This window comes from Quercus lobata, chromosome 1 (genome assembly GCF_001633185.2).
Source record: "Quercus lobata isolate SW786 chromosome 1, ValleyOak3.0 Primary Assembly, whole genome shotgun sequence".
NCBI classification, from domain to species: domain Eukaryota; kingdom Viridiplantae; phylum Streptophyta; class Magnoliopsida; order Fagales; family Fagaceae; genus Quercus; species Quercus lobata.
The window spans coordinates 20,266,950-20,287,574 of NC_044904.1; the positions used below are offsets into that span (position 1 = coordinate 20,266,950).

The 20,625-nt window shown below is 32.8% G+C and overlaps 1 protein-coding gene across 3 annotated transcripts; it reads left to right on the plus strand.

The window, feature by feature from the left end:
• The first annotated feature begins 4,125 nt into the window (after positions 1-4,125).
• On the plus strand, positions 4,126-11,527 carry LOC115982595 (short-chain dehydrogenase/reductase 2b-like). Of its 3 annotated transcripts, none has more exons than XM_031105245.1 (7): positions 4,126-4,386; positions 4,570-4,626; positions 8,728-8,824; positions 8,918-9,161; positions 9,852-9,929; positions 10,010-10,201; positions 10,955-11,527. In XM_031105245.1, exons 3-7 carry the CDS (start codon positions 8,793-8,795, stop codon positions 11,330-11,332), a joined length of 924 nt encoding a protein of 307 aa, XP_030961105.1. In that variant the 5' UTR covers positions 4,126-4,386; positions 4,570-4,626; positions 8,728-8,792; the 3' UTR covers positions 11,333-11,527. The 3 variants fall into 3 exon arrangements, with proteins under 3 accessions (XP_030961105.1, XP_030961098.1, XP_030961110.1); XM_031105250.1 differs by lacking the exon at positions 4,570-4,626 and adding an exon at positions 8,522-8,641 and having other exon boundaries at positions 4,307-4,386; XM_031105238.1 differs by lacking the exon at positions 4,570-4,626.
• The last annotated feature ends 9,098 nt before the right edge of the window (positions 11,528-20,625 follow it).

Genomic DNA, 20,625 nt, shown 5'->3' on the forward strand with positions numbered 1-20,625 from the left:
TGAAAATGATTCAGCCACGAGGATCCTGGCCCCAATTCTCACAGACTTAGTGCTTTTGCACAAGACTTGTGGGATTTGGAACTCAAGTCTGAGTGGCTTTGCTTGGGCAAAGGACTCAGCTTTACAAGCAAGAATATATGTATTGAGCAGCAAGAAGCAGTAAAGGAAGATAATATAATAAAGAAATATGCAAAGTAATTGTTAGAAATCATCAAATCAATATGAGATATTTCATTATTTTTCTTAATTGTGGATTACAAATGTGCTCACTAAGACGTGATATAAGGTTCAAATAAGCTCAAAAATTGCAGACTTCGATGGCTATCCAAGTCTCTAAGACTTGCAAAGTTTGAATCATTTTGAATCCAAGTATGTGCTATGGTGGCTGTTTCTGGGATACCGGGAGACGTTCCTCTGTTTTTCTTAAATTTTACAGAGTTCTAATAGCTCTGTTATGATATTCTTCCTACTGAAAATCCCCCCGTCCTCAACATGGGTTTTATCTTCCTTTTATAGTGTGTTTTCTAGGGCTCCGAGGTACTAGTGATTTCTCTCTTTTGCCCCTTAGAGCTCGTGCTGTGACAGTTGCACAGGGGCTGGTCTCTTCCCTTTTTTCTCATAGTTTTCATCTTTTAGTGCTGTTTCTCTAAAAGTCACCTGCTGACTTTCCATTCCGAAGCATCCTTGGGCAGCTGACCTTCAATCTCTCTTTTTTCAAGGTTTCTTACTTTTCAGACTCAGCTTTTGGTTGTCTTTCCTTACTGTTATTATTCCTAAATAGTTGGAATCTTTTACTGCTGGGTTGAAAGTTCCCTTCCAGTCGCTTCTACTTATGATTTTCTCATTCTTGGTTCCTTGTGGTACAGCTCCTTTGTTCATGAATGTTTGCTTTATACTTTCTGATTCTTTGCTGCACCACTGGGTACTTGAGAAGGACATCTCTGTTCTTCATTTCTTGTATTTCGTGGTACCTCTCTTGAGCTGTCTCAATCCCACATTAGCTGTGCTGCATTACCTGAGGATCCCGGGCCTCTGGCAGCCTCTGGATATCCCGGCCCAGTTCTTTCAGTGGATTTTGCTGGATTTTTTAATGGCCTTTTTGCTGGAAATTTGAACATAAATAGGGCCTTAATGTTGATTCTTCTTGCTGCTTGAATTGGGCATTCTTTACTTTTCATGGAATGGGCTTTCTTGTGAAATTTTGGCCTTCAACACCATGTCTAGTAGAAAGTAACATACATGGAAATATGTTCAAGTCTAGGTCCAAGCATCCAATACCACTAGGATTTACAAGTTATCTATCAAATGCATGCTTAAATGAATCATACTTAAAAAATAAAGATTTTAACAAAGGCAAAGTCACTTGGCTATAAGGAGCCTTTTTCTTGAGTTTCATGCTTGAACTAACACAAAACAACAATGAAATAGTCATAACATAGCAACTATGATCAAGAAATATCACTTAGGGTCTGTTTAGATACCACTTATTGCTGAAAACTGAAAACACTGTAACAAAATAATTTTTAAATGTGTGAATAGTGCCGTAGGACCTAGTTATAACTTAACTTTTGTGTTTATCCGTACTTACAGGTCCCGTGAACAGTGCGCGGGATCCACAGAAAAATGTCAAACGCAGACTCTTTTCATTTTTTAGTGCAATCCAAACTCAAACATAATTTCAAGATAGTTTCTTAAGGGTACTTGCACCAAATTATTGCGCTCAAGACACACTAACACAATTTAGAACTACCTCAAGAGATAAACCAACATAATTAAGCTCCACAAAGTGCCTAACATGAAGTGACAAATTAGTTTAGACCAATGAAACCTTAAGGCATGGCCAACACAACTTGTGCAAAAGGTGTCATCAGGAGTCATTAACATGACATAATACAAGAACTCACTTTACCACAACTCAAGATACTCAATAGGTTTAATACTAAGAAGTTAAAGCGTTTTTCCAAGTATTAGAAACAAAGTACATGACCAAGAGAATAACCTGTAAAGATGCAAAAAAAAAATATCATTTACATTCAATATTGATCAATGAAATAAGAATTAAAACAACATATCAGTAAGTTGAAATCATTGAAATACCTCAAGGAATTCCTAAGAAATTCATACCATGACAGGAAATGATGAAACATGAAGAGCGTTTCTCACCAGAAGCCCAAACCAAAGCTGGCATACAGTTCAAAATCAAATTAAGGTTTTGATACATGCATAGTACATATAGTCTAAAGTTTTTTGATAGATATATAGGTCTAAAGTTAATTATTTAAAATCATACTAAAAAAATTACAGCATTCATCATTATTACCTACCGCTATTATTAGTATCTCTATATATCAAGAGGATTAAGAAAGTTATCTTTATATGTCAAGAGGATTCATAAAGTTAGTTATTGCAACAAAAATACCTCTTGTTAAACTAACTTATCCATATTCCCAAACATATGAAATGGGGTTAAAACCATAAATAGAAAAAAAAAGAAGTGAAAAATCTAAAGGGTAAAAACTCTCCACTAGATAGTAGATAAATACAAAGTTCCTACCCAATGTTTATTAAAAAAAAGAAAAAAAGTTATCACTACCTCATACACAGCCAAAACTACCCCACCTTTTCCTTTAAAATTTAAAAAATAAAAAATAAAAAACTGAAAAACTAACCTCACCTTCTATTAAAAAATTTATTTAAAAAAAAAACACCACACATTTTCTATTAAAATTAAAAAACCTATCCCAATTTCTGTCAAAAAGAAAAACCTACCCCGCCCACTCCACGCTTTCTATTAAAAACAACCTATCCCAGTTCTTTAAAAATAAAAAAACCCATATCACATAAAAAATAATAATAATAACCCACTAAAAAACCAATTGCAACTTCCTAAAAAAAAAAAAACTGTCTTTCATTTGTTCCTCTCTTCCCCTTTCTAAAGTTGTGGTCCCTCAAACTGCAAATCCACAATATTCATTTAGTTTCTTCTTCATTCTTTCATCCTATTTCTAACATACACTATTTTATTTCTTTTGCACTCTCTATTTCATATACTGAAGTATTTTCAACGTTTAAGTGATTTCTTGTCAAAATTGGTAAGCATTTTAACAAAATTTATATTCTACTTTCTCAACTATATATATTGTGAATTGATAACTCTAAAACATATGTAGAAAATTTGATTATGAATGTAATATTATGAAATTAATTCTATTTAAAAAAAAAAAAAGTAATGCTATGGACACATAAAAAGCCTCAACTTTGTTATAGACACATAAAAGGTCATAACTTTGTGCCACAACTCGCTACATGACTAGTTGTGAGTGATAGAGATGTGATGGTGGGTTATGTGAGGACACACTTTAACCACTCACAACTCGCCACGTGGCAAGTTGTGTTACAAAATTATGACTTTTTATGTGTCTATAACATAACTAGAAGAAAAAAAATTCATCACATGCATGTGATCGTGTGATGAGACTAGTCATTATTAATTATTATTACAAAAGTTGTAATGCAAATCCAAATGTAGAGTTTTTTTTCTCTTTTTTTTTTTGTGGTGATATCTATTTTTTTTTTTTTGGTTAATGACGCTTGGAAATAACAATACTGAACAATAAGTCTGTTATAACAAATGATGCCGGCTTTCTCTCTAGCCAGCAAATCAACCACCACATCTGGTGGGTTATGCAAAATTTGGAAATCAGAATTAAACTCTGCTCCCATCCTAACGAACCTGTCAACACTGCTATTAGCTTCCCTAAACACATGCGCTACTAAGCTAGTAATTAGGGAAGGTTTTTATCAAGTGCTTGCAATTAGTTAAAAGGGGTTCAAGCATTAAATTGATCACTGAAGAGCCAACTTTGATATATATAAATATATGTGTATATATATATATATACACATATTTTTTTTTAATTAAATTAAAAAAAAAAAAAAAAAAAAACCCAAATTGGAGAATCCAATATGACATGAGTGCTTGGCTCCACAATACAACATGTCTGCCATATCCCATATGTGTTGATTCTTGATAGGCGTGCTGCACTCGGTACGTGGCACTGACAAACAACTAAAAAGGGGCATAAAAAAAAAAAAAAAAAAACAAGAAGAAGAAAAGGTTGAATGGTTGATTCATTGTATAGGGCATGTGCGGTGAATCCAGATTCGAGATTCCTCACTTTTCACTTTTCTATGTCTGACTTCTTCTTGAACTTCTGAGGCTCCTCCTCTGTCCTTCTTCCCCTCCAATGTTCTCTGTGATTGCGACTCCCACTACCACTTATCTCACAAACTCACTACCATTAATATCTAATCTGAAAGCTGCTGTGAGCCCCCTGCAGATAGTGGAGATCATCACTGATTATTCTTCTCACTACCCTTCAAGAGGTAATTAAAATTAACCATCTTTCACTTTCATTCTCTCACATCACATTATCATCATACTTATTATTATTGAGGTTGTCTTGTGGGTTTAATATCTTATTAGGAAATCTCAACTTACTATGGATTCTTGTACCCTTTTTTTTTTTAAAATCAACTTATGAGAGTGACTTTAAACTCTTGTCACAGATCTTAAGCAGTTATCATTTGTGTGAGAAAAAATCGGATCTTCACGGTGGAGTTACAGTAAGATCTCTAAAAAAAAAAAAAAAAAATCTTAATTCATCACATTGTGTGTTTTCTTTTCATTTTGAAAACAGATTTAATATCAATATTTTCCTTTTTCTTTAGGTTTGCGAATTGAAATCATTTAAACTTCTTACGAGAAATTTATCATGACTTTCTTAGGAATTTTATACATGCCTATTTTAAAATGAATTGATTGAATTTTGCCACGTTATTCATATTAAATATATATTGGCTATCACCAGTGCACACATGCGACGTCGCTTCACAATTATAAGTGTTTTGTGAGGTATAGAGGGCAAAGGTCGGGATCAAGTTTTCAAGAGGAAGTTTCACACACATATACACTAGATTAGGCTAGAGTAGAATTTCTATTTTATATCCAAAGATATATAAATTATTGATGGCATAACAAATCCAGTATAATTGTATCAAAATGAATGGGACATGATTTTGGACAACTCCATGATGGAGTTGCCCAATAACTCTAGAAGATAACATAAGATAATGATGTCTTTCCCCGCTTTCTACACACACAAACAACAACAACAAAAAGAAAAGAAAAGATGTCTTTCCACTCACAACACAACTATGATATTAATTTTTGATTACTATTAACCAAAATCATAGTTTACCACAAACAGGGGGGAGGGGGAGATGGGGCAAATGCCCTCCCTGCTCCTCCTAAAAATCCTCAAATATGCTATTATTTTGGAACTTTCTTAAAACTCAAATGCTTTGCTCCCTCTCGGGCCGAGAGGGAGCAAAGCACCAGTGTCAAAGCCTAGTGTTTTATGTTCAGCATTTTCACTATTCACGGAATTATGGCACCTGTTTAGTAAAGAAAATGAATCATGGCACTTTTTGCGGCACCTATTTATTGTTGTTGTCGTTTTTTTTCGGCATTTCAGTTTATGATCCTTATTTTTCACTATATATATTTTAAATCCTACTTCTTTTTTTTTTTTTTGAAAAGATATTTTAAATCCTACCTAATGTCCTTATTATACTGTACTAAATCAATTATAGAAAATGAAAGGTTGAATTCTACATTTTTTTTTTAAAAAGCAAACAAGGTAGAGTGAAATGTATACAATTTTGAAGGAATATTGCTATACTCTTAATACTTATTTTCTCAATTTAATTTATGGAACCAAATTAGATGCTTGAATTTTGTATATTAAGATTAGTCACTTAATTTGATTTTTGGTAACTATGAATTGGTTATTTTTGTTTCTTTATTTTAATGATATGAAATATACTTATTGAAACTATAGAGAATCTTGTGCATAATAACGAGGTTCAAATTGAGTTCTAAATGATGAATATGACAATTATAGTTGTTTGCACTTTACAATTGTTTAGTTATATTGTTTTTGATATTGATGAATTTTTTTTTGATTCTTTTTTTTTTTTTTAATATTTTCTTTCAATCTTGGCCCCTTAGTCTAAAATCTCAGCCCTGCCACTGACTAAAAACTTACACATGACATATGCATGACCCAACACCAATCATACTATATCTACTCCTAATTTATATAATATAAAAATGAGTTCAAATTCGGTAAGGATGGGGTCTAAAACACATGTTTTACACTATCTAATAAGAGATTGTCTCATCAGTTTCTTACTTAAAACTCAATGCATATTACCACACCAAATAACATCTTAATAAACTCCCAATTTGAGTGTGATTGTGTTTATTTTTTAATATGTGATAAGATGATGTGGCATATTGGGATTTGAGAGTGTAAAACTTGGGTTTTACATCATATCGTTATAGAATTTAATCTCTATAAAAATCTTTTGTCTCATTCTTAACATTTCATTTTATACTCTACTAATCGCAACCTATCACACGTTCTTTTCTCTTTCCTTATAAGATAACCTAAGTTTTTGAAAAAGAAAATAGACTCATGACATATAATAATTAGTAAAACAAAAGGTAGAACACTGAAAGTGCAACATAAGATTTTTACTCGCGCGTGTGTGTATATATATATCATCTACCTCTAGACATAAGAAGGAAAATAAGTAAAATTTAGACTATAATAGGTGAATGTGGCGATTTTAAAATGGTATGTGCAGAGTAGTTTCCAACATGCATGAGAGCCGATAAACTCTCTGGCCCCATTAGCCAGCCAGATTATATCAAGTTTGTCATTTTCAACCCTCTCCCCCAAGCTGGCATCAGCAAAATAAGAGGAGTGCAATTCTCACCATTTGTCTTCTTTAAAAAACAATTAATCTCCATATCAAATTCAATTCGATTGTGATGCAGCATATCTAGGTATAATACCAGGCATCTACCATGTCCTTTTTGGCATTTCCAAGAGAAAGAAAATGCACACCCCACTTTCAGTCTTTCACTATATTCAAGCAATGCAAGCACCAACCTAGGATTAAGTTATTTGCCAACTTCAACTTCCTTCTTTAAATAGTGAAGGGCAATTACACTTCTTTAAACTATATTTTCTTTTACACTTATCCTCTTAATACATTTTTTCCTCCTAAACCATACCCTCTTTTACACTTCCCCCTGATCTATATCCCTTTTACACTTACCCTCCTCAATTATGAGAGTACACACTTACTTCCCTAAGCAATTACTTATGGGTTAGGGAGCAAAGTGTTACATAGGTAATAATTTAGGGGTGTAAGTGTGCATTATCATAGTTAATTAGGGGGGCAAGTGTTACACAAGTAATAGTTTATGGGGGTTAAGTGTGCATTTGGATAGTTTAAGGGAGTAAGTGTAAAAGGGGTATAGTTTAGGAGGGTAAAGTGTAATTTTTCCAAATAGTGGGGTTGTGCATATACTCTATTAACATAATTTGTGCACTTAGATAATCTTCACCTCTATGGTCAATTACTACTCTTTTTGATTCTGATACAGACAAAATATGCATACAAACTATGTAAAACAATTGTGTTGATAACCTCATTCGGAACAAAACTTATGTATAGTTTCATAATGTTGTAACTTAGATTTTTCGATTAATTAAATTCATCACATGCATGTATTGTTCTCTCTCTCTCTCTCTCTCTTCTGATGTAACTCTAAGCAATATTATAGATTCTAATAACTTTTAATTGAATGTGATTTTAATACATCCACTGTTGGATTAATTTTTTTTCCTATAATCTACATGCTTGCAAAATTTCAAGATAATATGTCATTGATCAAATGTAAAAATTTCAAGTTTTTGTTTTTAAAATTGTGCATAAAAGATGGTTTTCTAGATCGAATGGAAAATAGTATCCGATTGACACTAAATTTGCTATGCGTTAAGAACATAGAGAATATGAAATCTAATGGTGGTATTTAAAAATAAATAAATAAATTAATCCAAGGAAAAGTTATTAGGTGGTATAACATTATTTAGAGTTACATGATTAAGTGTAATAACTTGAACCCACTACCACGCTCCCTTGGCGTGATAGTCACTCTACAAGTATAAGTGCTTGTGAGGTGTGGGGGGTAAGGGCCAGGGTTTAAGTCTTTAGGAAGGAGTTTCACACACATATATACAAATTAAGTTGGAGGAGAATTTCTATCTTATATCCATATAAAATAAAATAAAATAACTTGAACCCAACCTTACATGTATGCATGTGTATATGTGTGCGTGTGTCTATATATATATATTAAAAAAAAGAAGGAAAAAAAAAAAATAGCATGTCTTATTAAAGTCGCTCTTATAGTTTAAGTGGTATATGGTGCCTTGTGTATCATTCAAATTTGAGGTCACCATGATTAAAATAAAAGGAATATTTTTAGGGTGGTGGGTTTTATTCGGTTCAATAAATCAGTTTAACATCACTCAAAAATATTATATTTCCCATTCTTGTCACTTTGTCAGCTTTGATAATGGATTTTTTCTTTCCATGATAGCGGTTGATGCTACCGAAAGAAAACATGAAGCTACCATGCTGTGAACACAATGACAATATATACGATAACCCCTTTAGTAAAACTTCTCGTTTTCCACTCATGACATGAAATGACAAATAAGTATGTGAATAAAAAACTGAACTGAAAGTTAATTTGTGTATAAAGAAACCGTGGAAATTTATTGAGCTTACTGAGAAACCCAACAGGTTTGAACTTAAAAGCCATAAGAAACCAAGAGAGAAGTTCATCAAGGCATCCGAGCATTGCAGAAATGGAAAGCAGTGGAAAGCATGCAGCAGAAAGGTACACATTAATATATTTTTCAGTTGCTTTCACATAGCAGCTAGGCTGCTGCCTAACCTTTTCTTGACAAGAACCACACTTCTTTTTTTGTAGGTATGCGGTGGTTACAGGGTCAAACAGGGGCATTGGTCGTGAAACTGTGCGGCAACTTGCATCTCAAGGTGTGAAAGTTGTTTTGACAGCTCGAAATGAGAAGAGGGGTATGGAGGCTTTGCAGTCGCTCCATGAGTCGGGTTTGACGAATGTAGTCTTCCATCTGCTCGATGTTTTGGACCCAGTTAGCATCAACTCCTTGGCCAATTTCATCCAGGAAAAATTTGGCAGGCTTGATATCTTGGTAAGGATGAAACCTTTTTATTTTTATTTTTTTATACATCAAGTAAGGGAGAAGGATGCAAACCTTAATTCTCTTCATAAAGAGTAGTGTCACTGATTCTTTAAGGAAGAAATTCTTTCCAATTTGACTCTTATACCAACCATTCAATTAAAATGTATAGCCAAATTATGATAAGGGTACGTTGGATTTTGCTAAAATGAAAATGACATGCAGTGACTTCACAATCAATTATTGCCACCAAAAGCTACGTGATGAAATTTGTACCAACATTTTCTTCATAGATCATTCGGTATGTTGCCTCAGTTGTTATCTTTTTTTTGTCCTTGCCATTAACTCTATCCCTCATGGAAATCAAATATCATGATCAATCGGGATAGGCATTCTGAAAAATAGCTCAAGATGTGAGGACCTTCGACCATATAGATCACTCACTATATATGTTAGAATTATGTAATTAGTGGAATACAAAAAGTAGTAAAAAGAAATTGTATTCTTATATAAGTACTAACAATTTGCTGATTTTAATTTTAAAATTACAATATTTTATGATTTGTTTTTCTCAGCTGTAAGTACAAGATGTAGAATTATAAAATTTAAAAAAGTTTACATGAACTTCAGTTTGTGTAATGACTCACTAACCATCTTTCATTAATTAACAAATGTAATACGACCTTTGTTGGACTTTTACAGGTTAATAATGCTGGAGCTTCTGGGGTTGTGGTTGATGAGGAAGGCCTGAAGGCCTTAAACATAGACCCCTCAGCCTGGGTAAGTTCATAAAAATAAAGACAGTAATTTTGATGCATGCCATGTTCAGACTGTTTCCATAACTAACTACTTCAATGCAGCTCTCAGGGGAGGCTTACAAGTTGATTGAACTTCACGGAGTGATTAAAACAAATTATGAGAAAGCAGAAGAATGCTTGAATATTAATTACTATGGTATGAAAAGAGTAACAGAGGCTCTACTGCCACTATTACAGCTTTCCCCTGCTGGTGCAAGGATAGTAAATGTGTCCTCTCTCAGGAGTGAGCTAAAGGTAAAAAGCTAATCTCCTATAACTACAAATTTATTCAACATTTATCCTTGTACAAATTGTCATAGGGTTTGCTGCATAAACCCTATTCTGCATAATATGCTTCTTTGGCAGCCAAAACAAAAAGAGAACAAGCTTAGAAGGTAAATATCACACTGGCTGATATTGCTTATTATGATCAGGGAAACATCACTTTCATACGTGTCTAACATTAATATCATTTTTATTATACACTAATTACAACTATTCATATCAACAATTGTGAAAAATGTTGTGTCCCTTGACTTATTTAAATTTTAAGGACAAAAATTAAACTTGTACCACATGACAAAAAAAAAAAACTTCAAAAGCCCAAAATGACAATGAAGTTCTTGTGGTGTGCTCTATAAGCGTGTGTTACAAGATGTATGAGCCCCAGAATAATAGCCTATTACTTAGGTTTACCTCCAGCATCATAAGAGGAGCCCGTTTTCATTCACATAAGAGTATTATATATTAGATACAAACAAGGCATGTATTATCATCTGCTATGAACACAATGATAGAGTGTATTTAGACCAGTTCACAGTATTTGCTTAAATCAATAAAAGAAGTTGCATGAACAATCTGTTTGGCAGCTATCTAATCCTGGGATAATCCACTAATCACTGCCACATTTTATCAAATATTTCATTGAGGTCCTAGCACCACATGGAGAAAAAACGTGTCATATTAATAAAAATGATCTAACACAACTACAAGCATCACTTTATGCAGAGGATACCTGGTGAGCATATAAGAAAAGAACTAAGCAACATAGAGTCTCTAACCGAAGAAAGAGTGGAAGTGGTTTTAAGAAGATTTTTGCATGACTTGAAAGAAAATGCACTTGAAGCCAATGGATGGTCATTGATGCTACCTGCTTATAGCATCTCCAAGGTCACCCTCAATGCCTACACTAGAATTCTGGCCAGGAAGTTCCCTAACATGTGTATCAACTGTGTTCATCCTGGCTATGTCAAGACAGATATAAACTGGAATACAGGGATATTGACTGTAGAAGAAGGAGCTAGAGGTCCAGTTATGCTGGCTCTTTTACCTGATGGAGGACCTAATGGCTGCTATTTTGATCGTACTGAAGTGGCTGAGTTTTGATTCAGCTGTATGTCAAATCAAGTTTTTACTTCTGCTACTTGACCAACGGAAACTACAACATTATGCTTCAAAGTAAAGATTTTGGATAAGAACTACCTTCATTTTGGATAAAAAAAATTTCATCGCACGCATGTGATCATGTGATGAGACTAGTCATTATTAATTATTATTACAAAAGTTGTGATTTTTTTTTTTTTTTGGGTTAACGATGCTTGGAAAACATTATTGAACAATAAGTCTATTACAACAAATGATGCTAGCTTTCTCGCTAGCCAATAGATCAACCATCACATCCGGTGGGTTATGCAAAATTTGGAAATCAAAATTAAACTCTGCTCCCATCCTAGCTAACCTGTCAGCATAGCTATTAGCTTCCCTAAACACATGCGCTACTGAGCTAGTAATTAAGGAAGGTTTTTATCAAGTGCCTGCAATTAGTTAAGAGGGGTTCAGGCATTAGATTCATCACTGAAGATTTCTAATTACAGTAGTGGCCAACTTTGATATATATATATATATATATATATATATATTTTTTTTTTAATTAAATAAATAAATAAAATAAAAAATAAAAAAACCAAATTGGAGAATCCAATATGACATGGGTGCTTGGCTCCACAATACAACATGTCTGCCATATCCCATATGTGTTGATTCTTGATAGGCGTGCTGCACTCAGTACGTGGCACTGACAAACAACTAAAAAGGGGCAAAAAGAAAAAAAGAAAAAAAAAAAAAGGTTGAATGGTTGATTCATTGTATAGGGTATGTGCGGTGAATCCAGATTCGAGATTCCTCACTTTTCTATGTCTGACTTCTTCTTGTACTTCTGAGGCTCCTCCTCTGTCCTTCTTCCCCTCGAATGTTCTCTGTGATTGCGACTCCCACTACCACTTATCTCACAAACTCACTACCATTAATATCTAATCTGAAAGCTGCTGTGAGCCCCCTGCAGATAGTGGAGATCATCACTGATTATTCTTCTCACTACCCTTCAAGAGGTAATTAAAATTAACCATCTTTCACTTTCATTCTCTCACATCACATTATCATCATACTTATTATTATTGAGGTTGTCTTGTGGGTTTAATATCTTATTAGGAAATCTCAACTTACCATGGATTCTTGTACCCTTTTTCTTTTTAATCAACTTATGAGATCTTTAAACTCTTGTGAAGGTAAATATCACACTGGCTGATATTGCTTATTATGATCAAGGCAACATCACTTTCATACGTGTCTAACATTAATATTATTTTTATTATACACTAATTACAACTATCCATATCAACAATTGTGAAAAATGTTGTGTCCTTTGACTTATTAATTAATTTCCTTAACCCCTTCTAGGCAGAAATGAAAAAAATCCATACCTTTTAAATTTTTAAGAAATTAAATTGAAACTTTTTAAAATTTTAAGGACAAAAATTAAACTTGGACCACATGAGAAAAAAAAAAAAACTTCAAAAGCCCAAAATGACAGTGAAGTTCTTGTGGTGTGCTCTATAAGCGTGTGTTACAAGATGTATGAGCCCCAGAATAATAGCGTATTACTTAGATTTACCTCCAGCATCATAAGAGGAACCCGTTTTCATTCACATAAGAGTATTATAGATTAGATACAAACAAGGCATGTATTATCATCTGCTATGAACACAATGATAGAGTGTATTTAGACCAGTTCACAGTATTTGCTTAAATCAATAAAAGGAGTTGCATGAACAATCTGTTTGGCAGCTATCTAATCCTGGGATAATCCACTAATCACTGCCACATTTTATCAAATATTTCATTGAGGTCCTAGCACCACATGGAGAAAAAATGTGTCATATTAATAAAAATGATCTAACACAGCTACAAGCATCACTTTATACAGAGGATACCTGGTGAGCATATAAGAAAAAGAACTAAGTGACATAGAGTCTCTAACCGAAGAAAGAGTGGAAGTGATTTTAAGAAGATTTTTGCATGACTTGAAAGAAAATGCACTTGAAGACAATGGATGGACATTGATGCTACCTGCTTATAGCATCTCCAAGGTCACCCTCAATGCCTACACTAGAATTCTGGCCAAGAAGTTCCCTAACATGTGTATCAACTGTGTTCATCCTGGCTATGTCAAGACAGATATAAACTGGAATACAGGGATATTGACTGTAGAAGAAGGAGCTAGAGGTCCAGTTATGCTGGCTCTTTTACCTGATGGAGGACCTAATGGCTGCTATTTTGGATAAGAACTACCTTCATTTTTTTTTTCTTTATGTTTGATAAGAATGAGATTGCTTTGGTTTTATCTTTGAAAAACAAGAAATAAATATCACTCATTTTCTTACTATTTTGAATTGAACTTTACAACCTGTTGTGTTCCATTCTTTTACTCACTTTGAAGAGTCTGAACTTAAGACTAAAAGCTACGAATAATCAACTTCTTGTGAGAATTTCCTAATCCAATATAGGTATTTGTTTAGACCCTCAAATTTTAATTACGACTAAGTTAATTAAAGCCAATCTTAGTTTTTTTTATTTTATTATTATTATTATTATTATTTATTCTGGGAAGTCCAAAATGAGTGCTGGGCTTCCACCTCCACGATATGTCTTGCAGAGTCAATAAGGCAGGCGTGGCACTGACAAATTAGAAATAGGAAAAAAGAGGTTGAAATTGAATCGAATGGTTGATAGTTTTAGCAGTATGTACGGTGGTTCCAGTTTCCCCTGTTTCACATTTCTGACTTCCTTCTTCCCACCCAGACTCCCATGTTCTCTGTGCCCCCCACCACCCACTTATCTCACAAAGTCTCAACAAAAATCTACTCTAAGATTATTATTATTATTTTTTTATTATTTTTTTTTTCTGAATAAAAAAATGGTCTTCAGCGTGACTCATCATGTATATTATCGGTGTCTTGATAGGGTTATCGTTGTGGACACAATACATTTGTTATGCTTGAACCACTCAATTCTTAGTAAGCATCATGTAAAACAATATGAAAGCTCTTACCATCTAGCCACACCCTGCAAGGTAATATCTAATCTAAGTTGCTGTGGAGTCACACAAAAGGAAGAGAGAAATGGGTTCTAACACAAAGACACATCACAACTCCACTCAAAAGCCATGGAAACTTTTAAGGGAGAGTGAGACAAGTTATACTACACACAACACACTTTTTTAAGTAATGTGAAACAATTACTTTTTTTTTTTTTTTTGAGAAACAAACACACCAAGGAAGAGAGAAATGAGTTCTAAATTTACTTAAGAAAGACACACTACAACTCCACTCAAAAGCTTAAATTAATATGGATTCCCTGTTCACTTTTTTATCACCTCACAAGAGTAACATTTAAACAGTTGTCACCTGTAAAAAAAAAAAAAAACTCCTAACTTCACATTGGAGTTACAGTAAATACTCTAAATAATCATAATCCATCCTTGTATTTTTTTTTTCTTTTTTTTTTTTCATGTTAAAAACAGATGGAATATCATTATTTTCCTTTTATTTTTAGGGTTCAGTATATTAGTTATAATTAGAATTTACAATCATCTAAAGTTCTTATGAGAAATTTATTCTTAAAATCTTATATATCCATTTTTGAAATGAGTTGATGTTTCTACATTATTATCGTTTAAATAAATATTGATAATCACCATTTCAGTATTGATTTAAATTATGGCATGATAAAATGATCCAATTCAGTCATATCAAAATGGATGGGACATGAATATGGATGAATCCAAATTTTCTGTCACTCTTTCTATTTCACCCCATGCTTCACATATGAAGATGATCGTCAGTTGTCCACTTATTCTTAATTTTATGCTAATTTATTTTACTTACCTAAAATAAATGATAAAAAGAAAAAGAAAAAACCCGAACCATATTCATCCCACCTCCTCTTATTTGCTAATTTATTCCTAACATGTCCTAATAACATCTTTCCACATACAAAACTACTATGATAATTATTACTGCTAGTCGTGGATCCTACACATTGTGCATGATAATATTTTTAGACACTCTCATTAATATATATATTTTTTCAATTTAGACTAATTTAAATAGTAATGTAATTCATAATCATATTTTCATTTATTATAGTAGCATCCACAAATGTAATATATATAATTTCTGTTGTATCAAGATCAAAACAATACAATTTTTCTCAAGAATTCAAAACGTAAGTTAGTGAAAATATTAATTTTTTAATAAAAGTTATTTATAATATTTTTTGTATCATAAAAAAAATATAAAATTTGGAAATTATTCTTTTAGTTCTAAACTAACTTTCTCAAACCCAATTTTTTCTACCATAAAATCAAAAACACCAAGAAATGTAACTAAAAAAAATTAATAAAACTCATCAAAACTAAAATTTAAAATAAAAAAGAAAGGGAAAAATAAAATATTGTAACCATTTTTCCTTTTTTTTTTTAAAAAAAAACAAAGAGTGCAATTCCAAAGGGGGAAAAAGTAAAGAATTATTTTTGAGAAAAGAATAAGTATTGTGTTGATGTTGTCATAATCTTATCTAACTCTAATCCAATATGTGAAAAATAAATAGATAAATAAATAATTTTAAACACAAAATTGAATTTTTTTTCTTAAAAATCTCAAAGAATATACTAATAAGATATAAGGAAGATGAAGAATAACATAAAATATTTGTAAACACTTAAAACAATTATTCAAGCATCTAAGAACATCATATAAAAAAATACATAACAATTTACTACTAATTTGTTCAAAAAAATATTTTTAAATAGTGAAAGGAAATTGCACAAAGACCATCGTCTTCAACTAAACTAATTGTTCTTCATCAGCTTGTTCAAACTATCTTGTAATTTCCCAAATAAGCTAAAACCTGACAATAACACAAAATATAACATATTATAGTATGATTTTTTTTCCAAATTAGATTAACAACAAATACTATTCAGTAAAAGTATTTAGTGTTGTAAATAAAATGATTGTTGAGAACAAATTTTTCACACCACATGGTTTCATTTCATTGGTGACCCGCACCACGTCAACACTATTATGGATTTTGGAAAAATCTTTTTTAAAACTTAAAAGAGTCCATATTCACAAAATGAAGTTGAAGCCCATGGTCCAAAACTCATGGCGATATAATCTCATCAAAGCTCATAGTTTGAGCTCATGGCACAACATCTCATTTTCGGCTTAGGATCCAAGCTCATGAGTCTCATCGGGGGAATTTTGGGAGTCGTGGTTTGGAGGGCCAAGAAGTATGTTCAGTAAAGCTCTAGTGGTTCAAAGTTGATAAAGGAAAACATGTTACTTGGCATGTCTTCTCCAATTCTCTGAACTCTGACGAGTCAGTGTGCAATAGGTAACATTTGGTAAGCCTCTCATATCACATAACACTTAAAATGATAAAATTCCTCATACTCTTTACATAAAAATTAATGTCCATCATATAATATAAGTTTTAAAATATAATTATATCATTTCATATTAATTATATTATTATTTTCATTTAAATCAATTCCAAGCACATGGCTAAATATATATTAATATCTCATATCTAGTATTAGATGCTCTCCTTACTCTCCAAGATTTGGTTAAAATACAAAAAGAACATAATTACATCTCTAAAACTTCATCAAATATCAACCAACTGGTCTATTACTTACCAAAATTATATATGGACTAAACATATAATTTTCCAAAAGAGGAAACTTAAGGTCTGTTTAGATAGAACTTATTTTACTGAAACTGAAAACTAAAAACACTGTAGCAAAATAATTTTTAAATATGTGAATTGTGTCGTGGGACTCATTTTTATTGAAAATGTGGTTAAAAAGTGAAGTTTGTGGGACCCGTGAATAGTGCACAGGAGAAAAGTCAAATGTTGCGGCTTGAAAAAAAAAAAAAAAAAAAAAAACGTGATTTTAAAACGCAGACGCGCAAAAAGCTATATCCAAACTGCACCTTAGCCAAAAATGCCAACAACAGCTCTAGCAGAAGTTGCCACAGCTCCAGTGGAAGCAACAACAACTTCTGCAGAAACTGCTTCTGCAAAAACTGCAACAGCTCTAGCTATAGTACCAAAAATAGAAGGATCTCGTAAAGATTATCTTACCATTTCTAGCCAAACTATGAATTTAATGCCAAATATTTTCCTCAAAGCAAAAGATGTCATTCAAATGACATCATCTGACAACTGTAACAGTAGCTCCAATAGCATTAAAGTCTCAAACTTTCTTCTTTTGGCTAAAAAACAAAAACCCACTAATGAAACCACTTACTTTGTCAAAGATTTTTCCTTATTTGCTAAATTTCCATTCAACTAGTTCTAATCTAATTACATGCTTGGCTCTATATAAAGAGGACCAAGCCACACACCATGGGGGGGATCCAGCCCTCTTTCATCCTCAATATTCTGAAACTTCATTCACTTTGCTACACATATCTCTAAACTTTTCCATACTTCTCCATCTCCCTTACAAAAATATCTCTTCTTAAATAACACCATTACATCACACCTATTACACTATCCATCTCTCCCACTTTTTAATATTCTGAAACTTTATCATTTTACTGCCCAAAAACACATCTCCATCTTATTCTTTATTTCTCATACAAAATCTCCCTTCTTAGAAAGCAACATAACCCATGACATAACACAAAAATCCACTCCAACAGCAGCTATAATCTCATGTATTTACTATATTTAACCTTTATATTATCTATCTCACACTTCCATATATTTTACAAACACATTCCTAACAAAATAACCATACATACTTCTCATGCATCTTTAAACTCCATGTCTCACAAAGTATACATATACAAGATCCATGTCCAACAAAGTATCTACATATAATTCCTATACATATTACAAACACCATATCTCACAAAATATATATATTTCTTACCATCTCCACATATCTTAAAACATATCAAACACTCTTCCAAAAACTTAAAATACTAAAAGTCATTCTCATGGAATGCAACATCACTCATATTTGACAAAAAACTAAAAAAGCATTACATGGGGAAAGTCATTTAAGTGCATGATGAAAGGAGATAAACTTAACCAACCTATGCACACGGCTAGACATACTCTCTCTCCCTCCAGTTGCACCCATTTTTTCCCTTCAATCATGAAGTCACCATGGAAAGACTCATAATATTACATTGTACCGCTGGACTCATTTTATCACACTGTTGAAATGTCATAAGTCCACTGTTGTTCTACGGCTGGAGCTATAAATTGTGAAGATAAGTCAATCTTTCTTTGTTTTCCAAGATTACATTATTAAGTATATGTTAACTCATTATTATTGTACAGTTGGATGCAAGTTACTTTAATATCATCTCATTATTTAATGAAACATGATCTCACTAATACTTCATTAATAAACATACATATTAATAAATCAATAGATAAGTCAATACTTTATCCATCTTTGAAATTACATTATTAAGTATATGTTAACTCATTATTATTTTACCACTGGATGCAATTTACTTTAATATCATCTCACTATTTAATAAACATGATCTCACTAATACTTCATTAATGAACATACATATTAATAAAGCAGTCTACCACCATTGCACATATATTGATTGGACATGAATCACCACTGGACACATATTTTTTGGAAATGAACTACCATTAGACATATATTATTTGGACATGGACCATTGCTGGACATACCTAATTATTTTGAACATGAACCATAAACCGCAGCTGGATATGGACTATTGGACTCATCCCATTATTGGACATTTGATACCTAATTAATTATTTTCTAATATCGGACATCACTTAATACACATAATAATAACGTATCAACTCACCATTTAATCAAAGCTATCATGTTAAGCATATTATTTATTTATTTCAACCATTATCATGATTCTAAGACTTTGGGCTTCATCTATTTTATAAGCTTAAAAATACACCGAAAGCCATTGGTTTATGTGGCCCAATGTCAAGTTCCGAGTTAAACTCCCTAAAACAAATCCAAGCTTAGCAAAGTCACACTTCCAGCAGGAGACACATGGCTATGCGCAAAAAAACTGCCCCCGACAATGATAAAAAAATATTTGTATCAAGGAACACCTATGAATTAGTCAATAATAGGACAATGAGGGTACAAACCTCTAGTTGGAGATCCTCCAACGGGCAACTATCAGGTTATATCTTTTCTACCATCAATGATTAAGTAAGACTTGTGAATATTTGTATTCTTCATTGATTTCATTTTTCAGTTATAAACATTCAAAAGTAAAATTCTAAAAAACAGAAATATTCATCAATCTAAGGTAGAAATGCAATAAAAATAATAATAATGAATCCAACAAAAAATGGAAAAAAAATTAAGAGAGAGAGAACCTTTTTTGTATAAGAAAAATATACATAGAATGGAAGAGAGTGGCAAATTTTAGTTAGAGGAAGAGAATAAGAAGAGCCAAAATAAAAGAAGATAAAAGGGAAAAATAATATTTAAATTTAAAACCGCCCTAGAAGAATATATGTTGACAGTTGTTGAGGTCTAAAAAAGTTACAATGCTGCACCGAGGCCCAAAATGGCATAGTGAGTTGAACTCCATAAAAAAATAATATAATAAAAGGATTGAGCTCATAATAAGGAAAAAGATGGTAGGCCCAAATTCATTAAAAAGATTTAAGCCCAAGACCCATGAATGGATAGGCCTTAGGGCCCATAAAACGAAGGGAAGAAAGAAAAAGCCCAACCCGCCAAGATCAAAAAATCACTAGGGAGTCCAGTGGTAAGAATTGGGTCGGGATATCCAGGGACTGCCGAGAGCTCGGGGTCCTCGGGACGTGCAGCAAAACTAGGATGAGATTAAGACAGCTTAAAAGGAGTGCTAAGAAACACAAGGAATGAAGAACAGATACGTCCTTATCAACCACCCAATGATGCAGAAAGGAACCAGAAAGTTTGGAGATTAACAATTCATGAACAAGGGGCTGGTACTTGGGGGAATCCAGAAAAAAGAACCATGAAGGGAAGTAGCTGGGAAAACTTTCAACCTGGTAGGGATGGAATCGGCTCACTCGGGAAAAATGACAAAAGGAAAGGAAACCAAAAAGTTGAGTCTGAAAATGTGAGTTTTAAAAGCCTTGAAGGAAGAGAGATTAGAGGCTAGCTCTCTAGGGACACCCCAGAACAGAAAGTCAGTAAGAGGCTTTTGGGGAAAAAGCACCAAAAGAAGAAAATTATGAGAAACAAGGAAATGACCAGCCACCAAAGTTGCTGGCACAACATTGGCTCTGGTACCCAGGGGAGCAAAGGA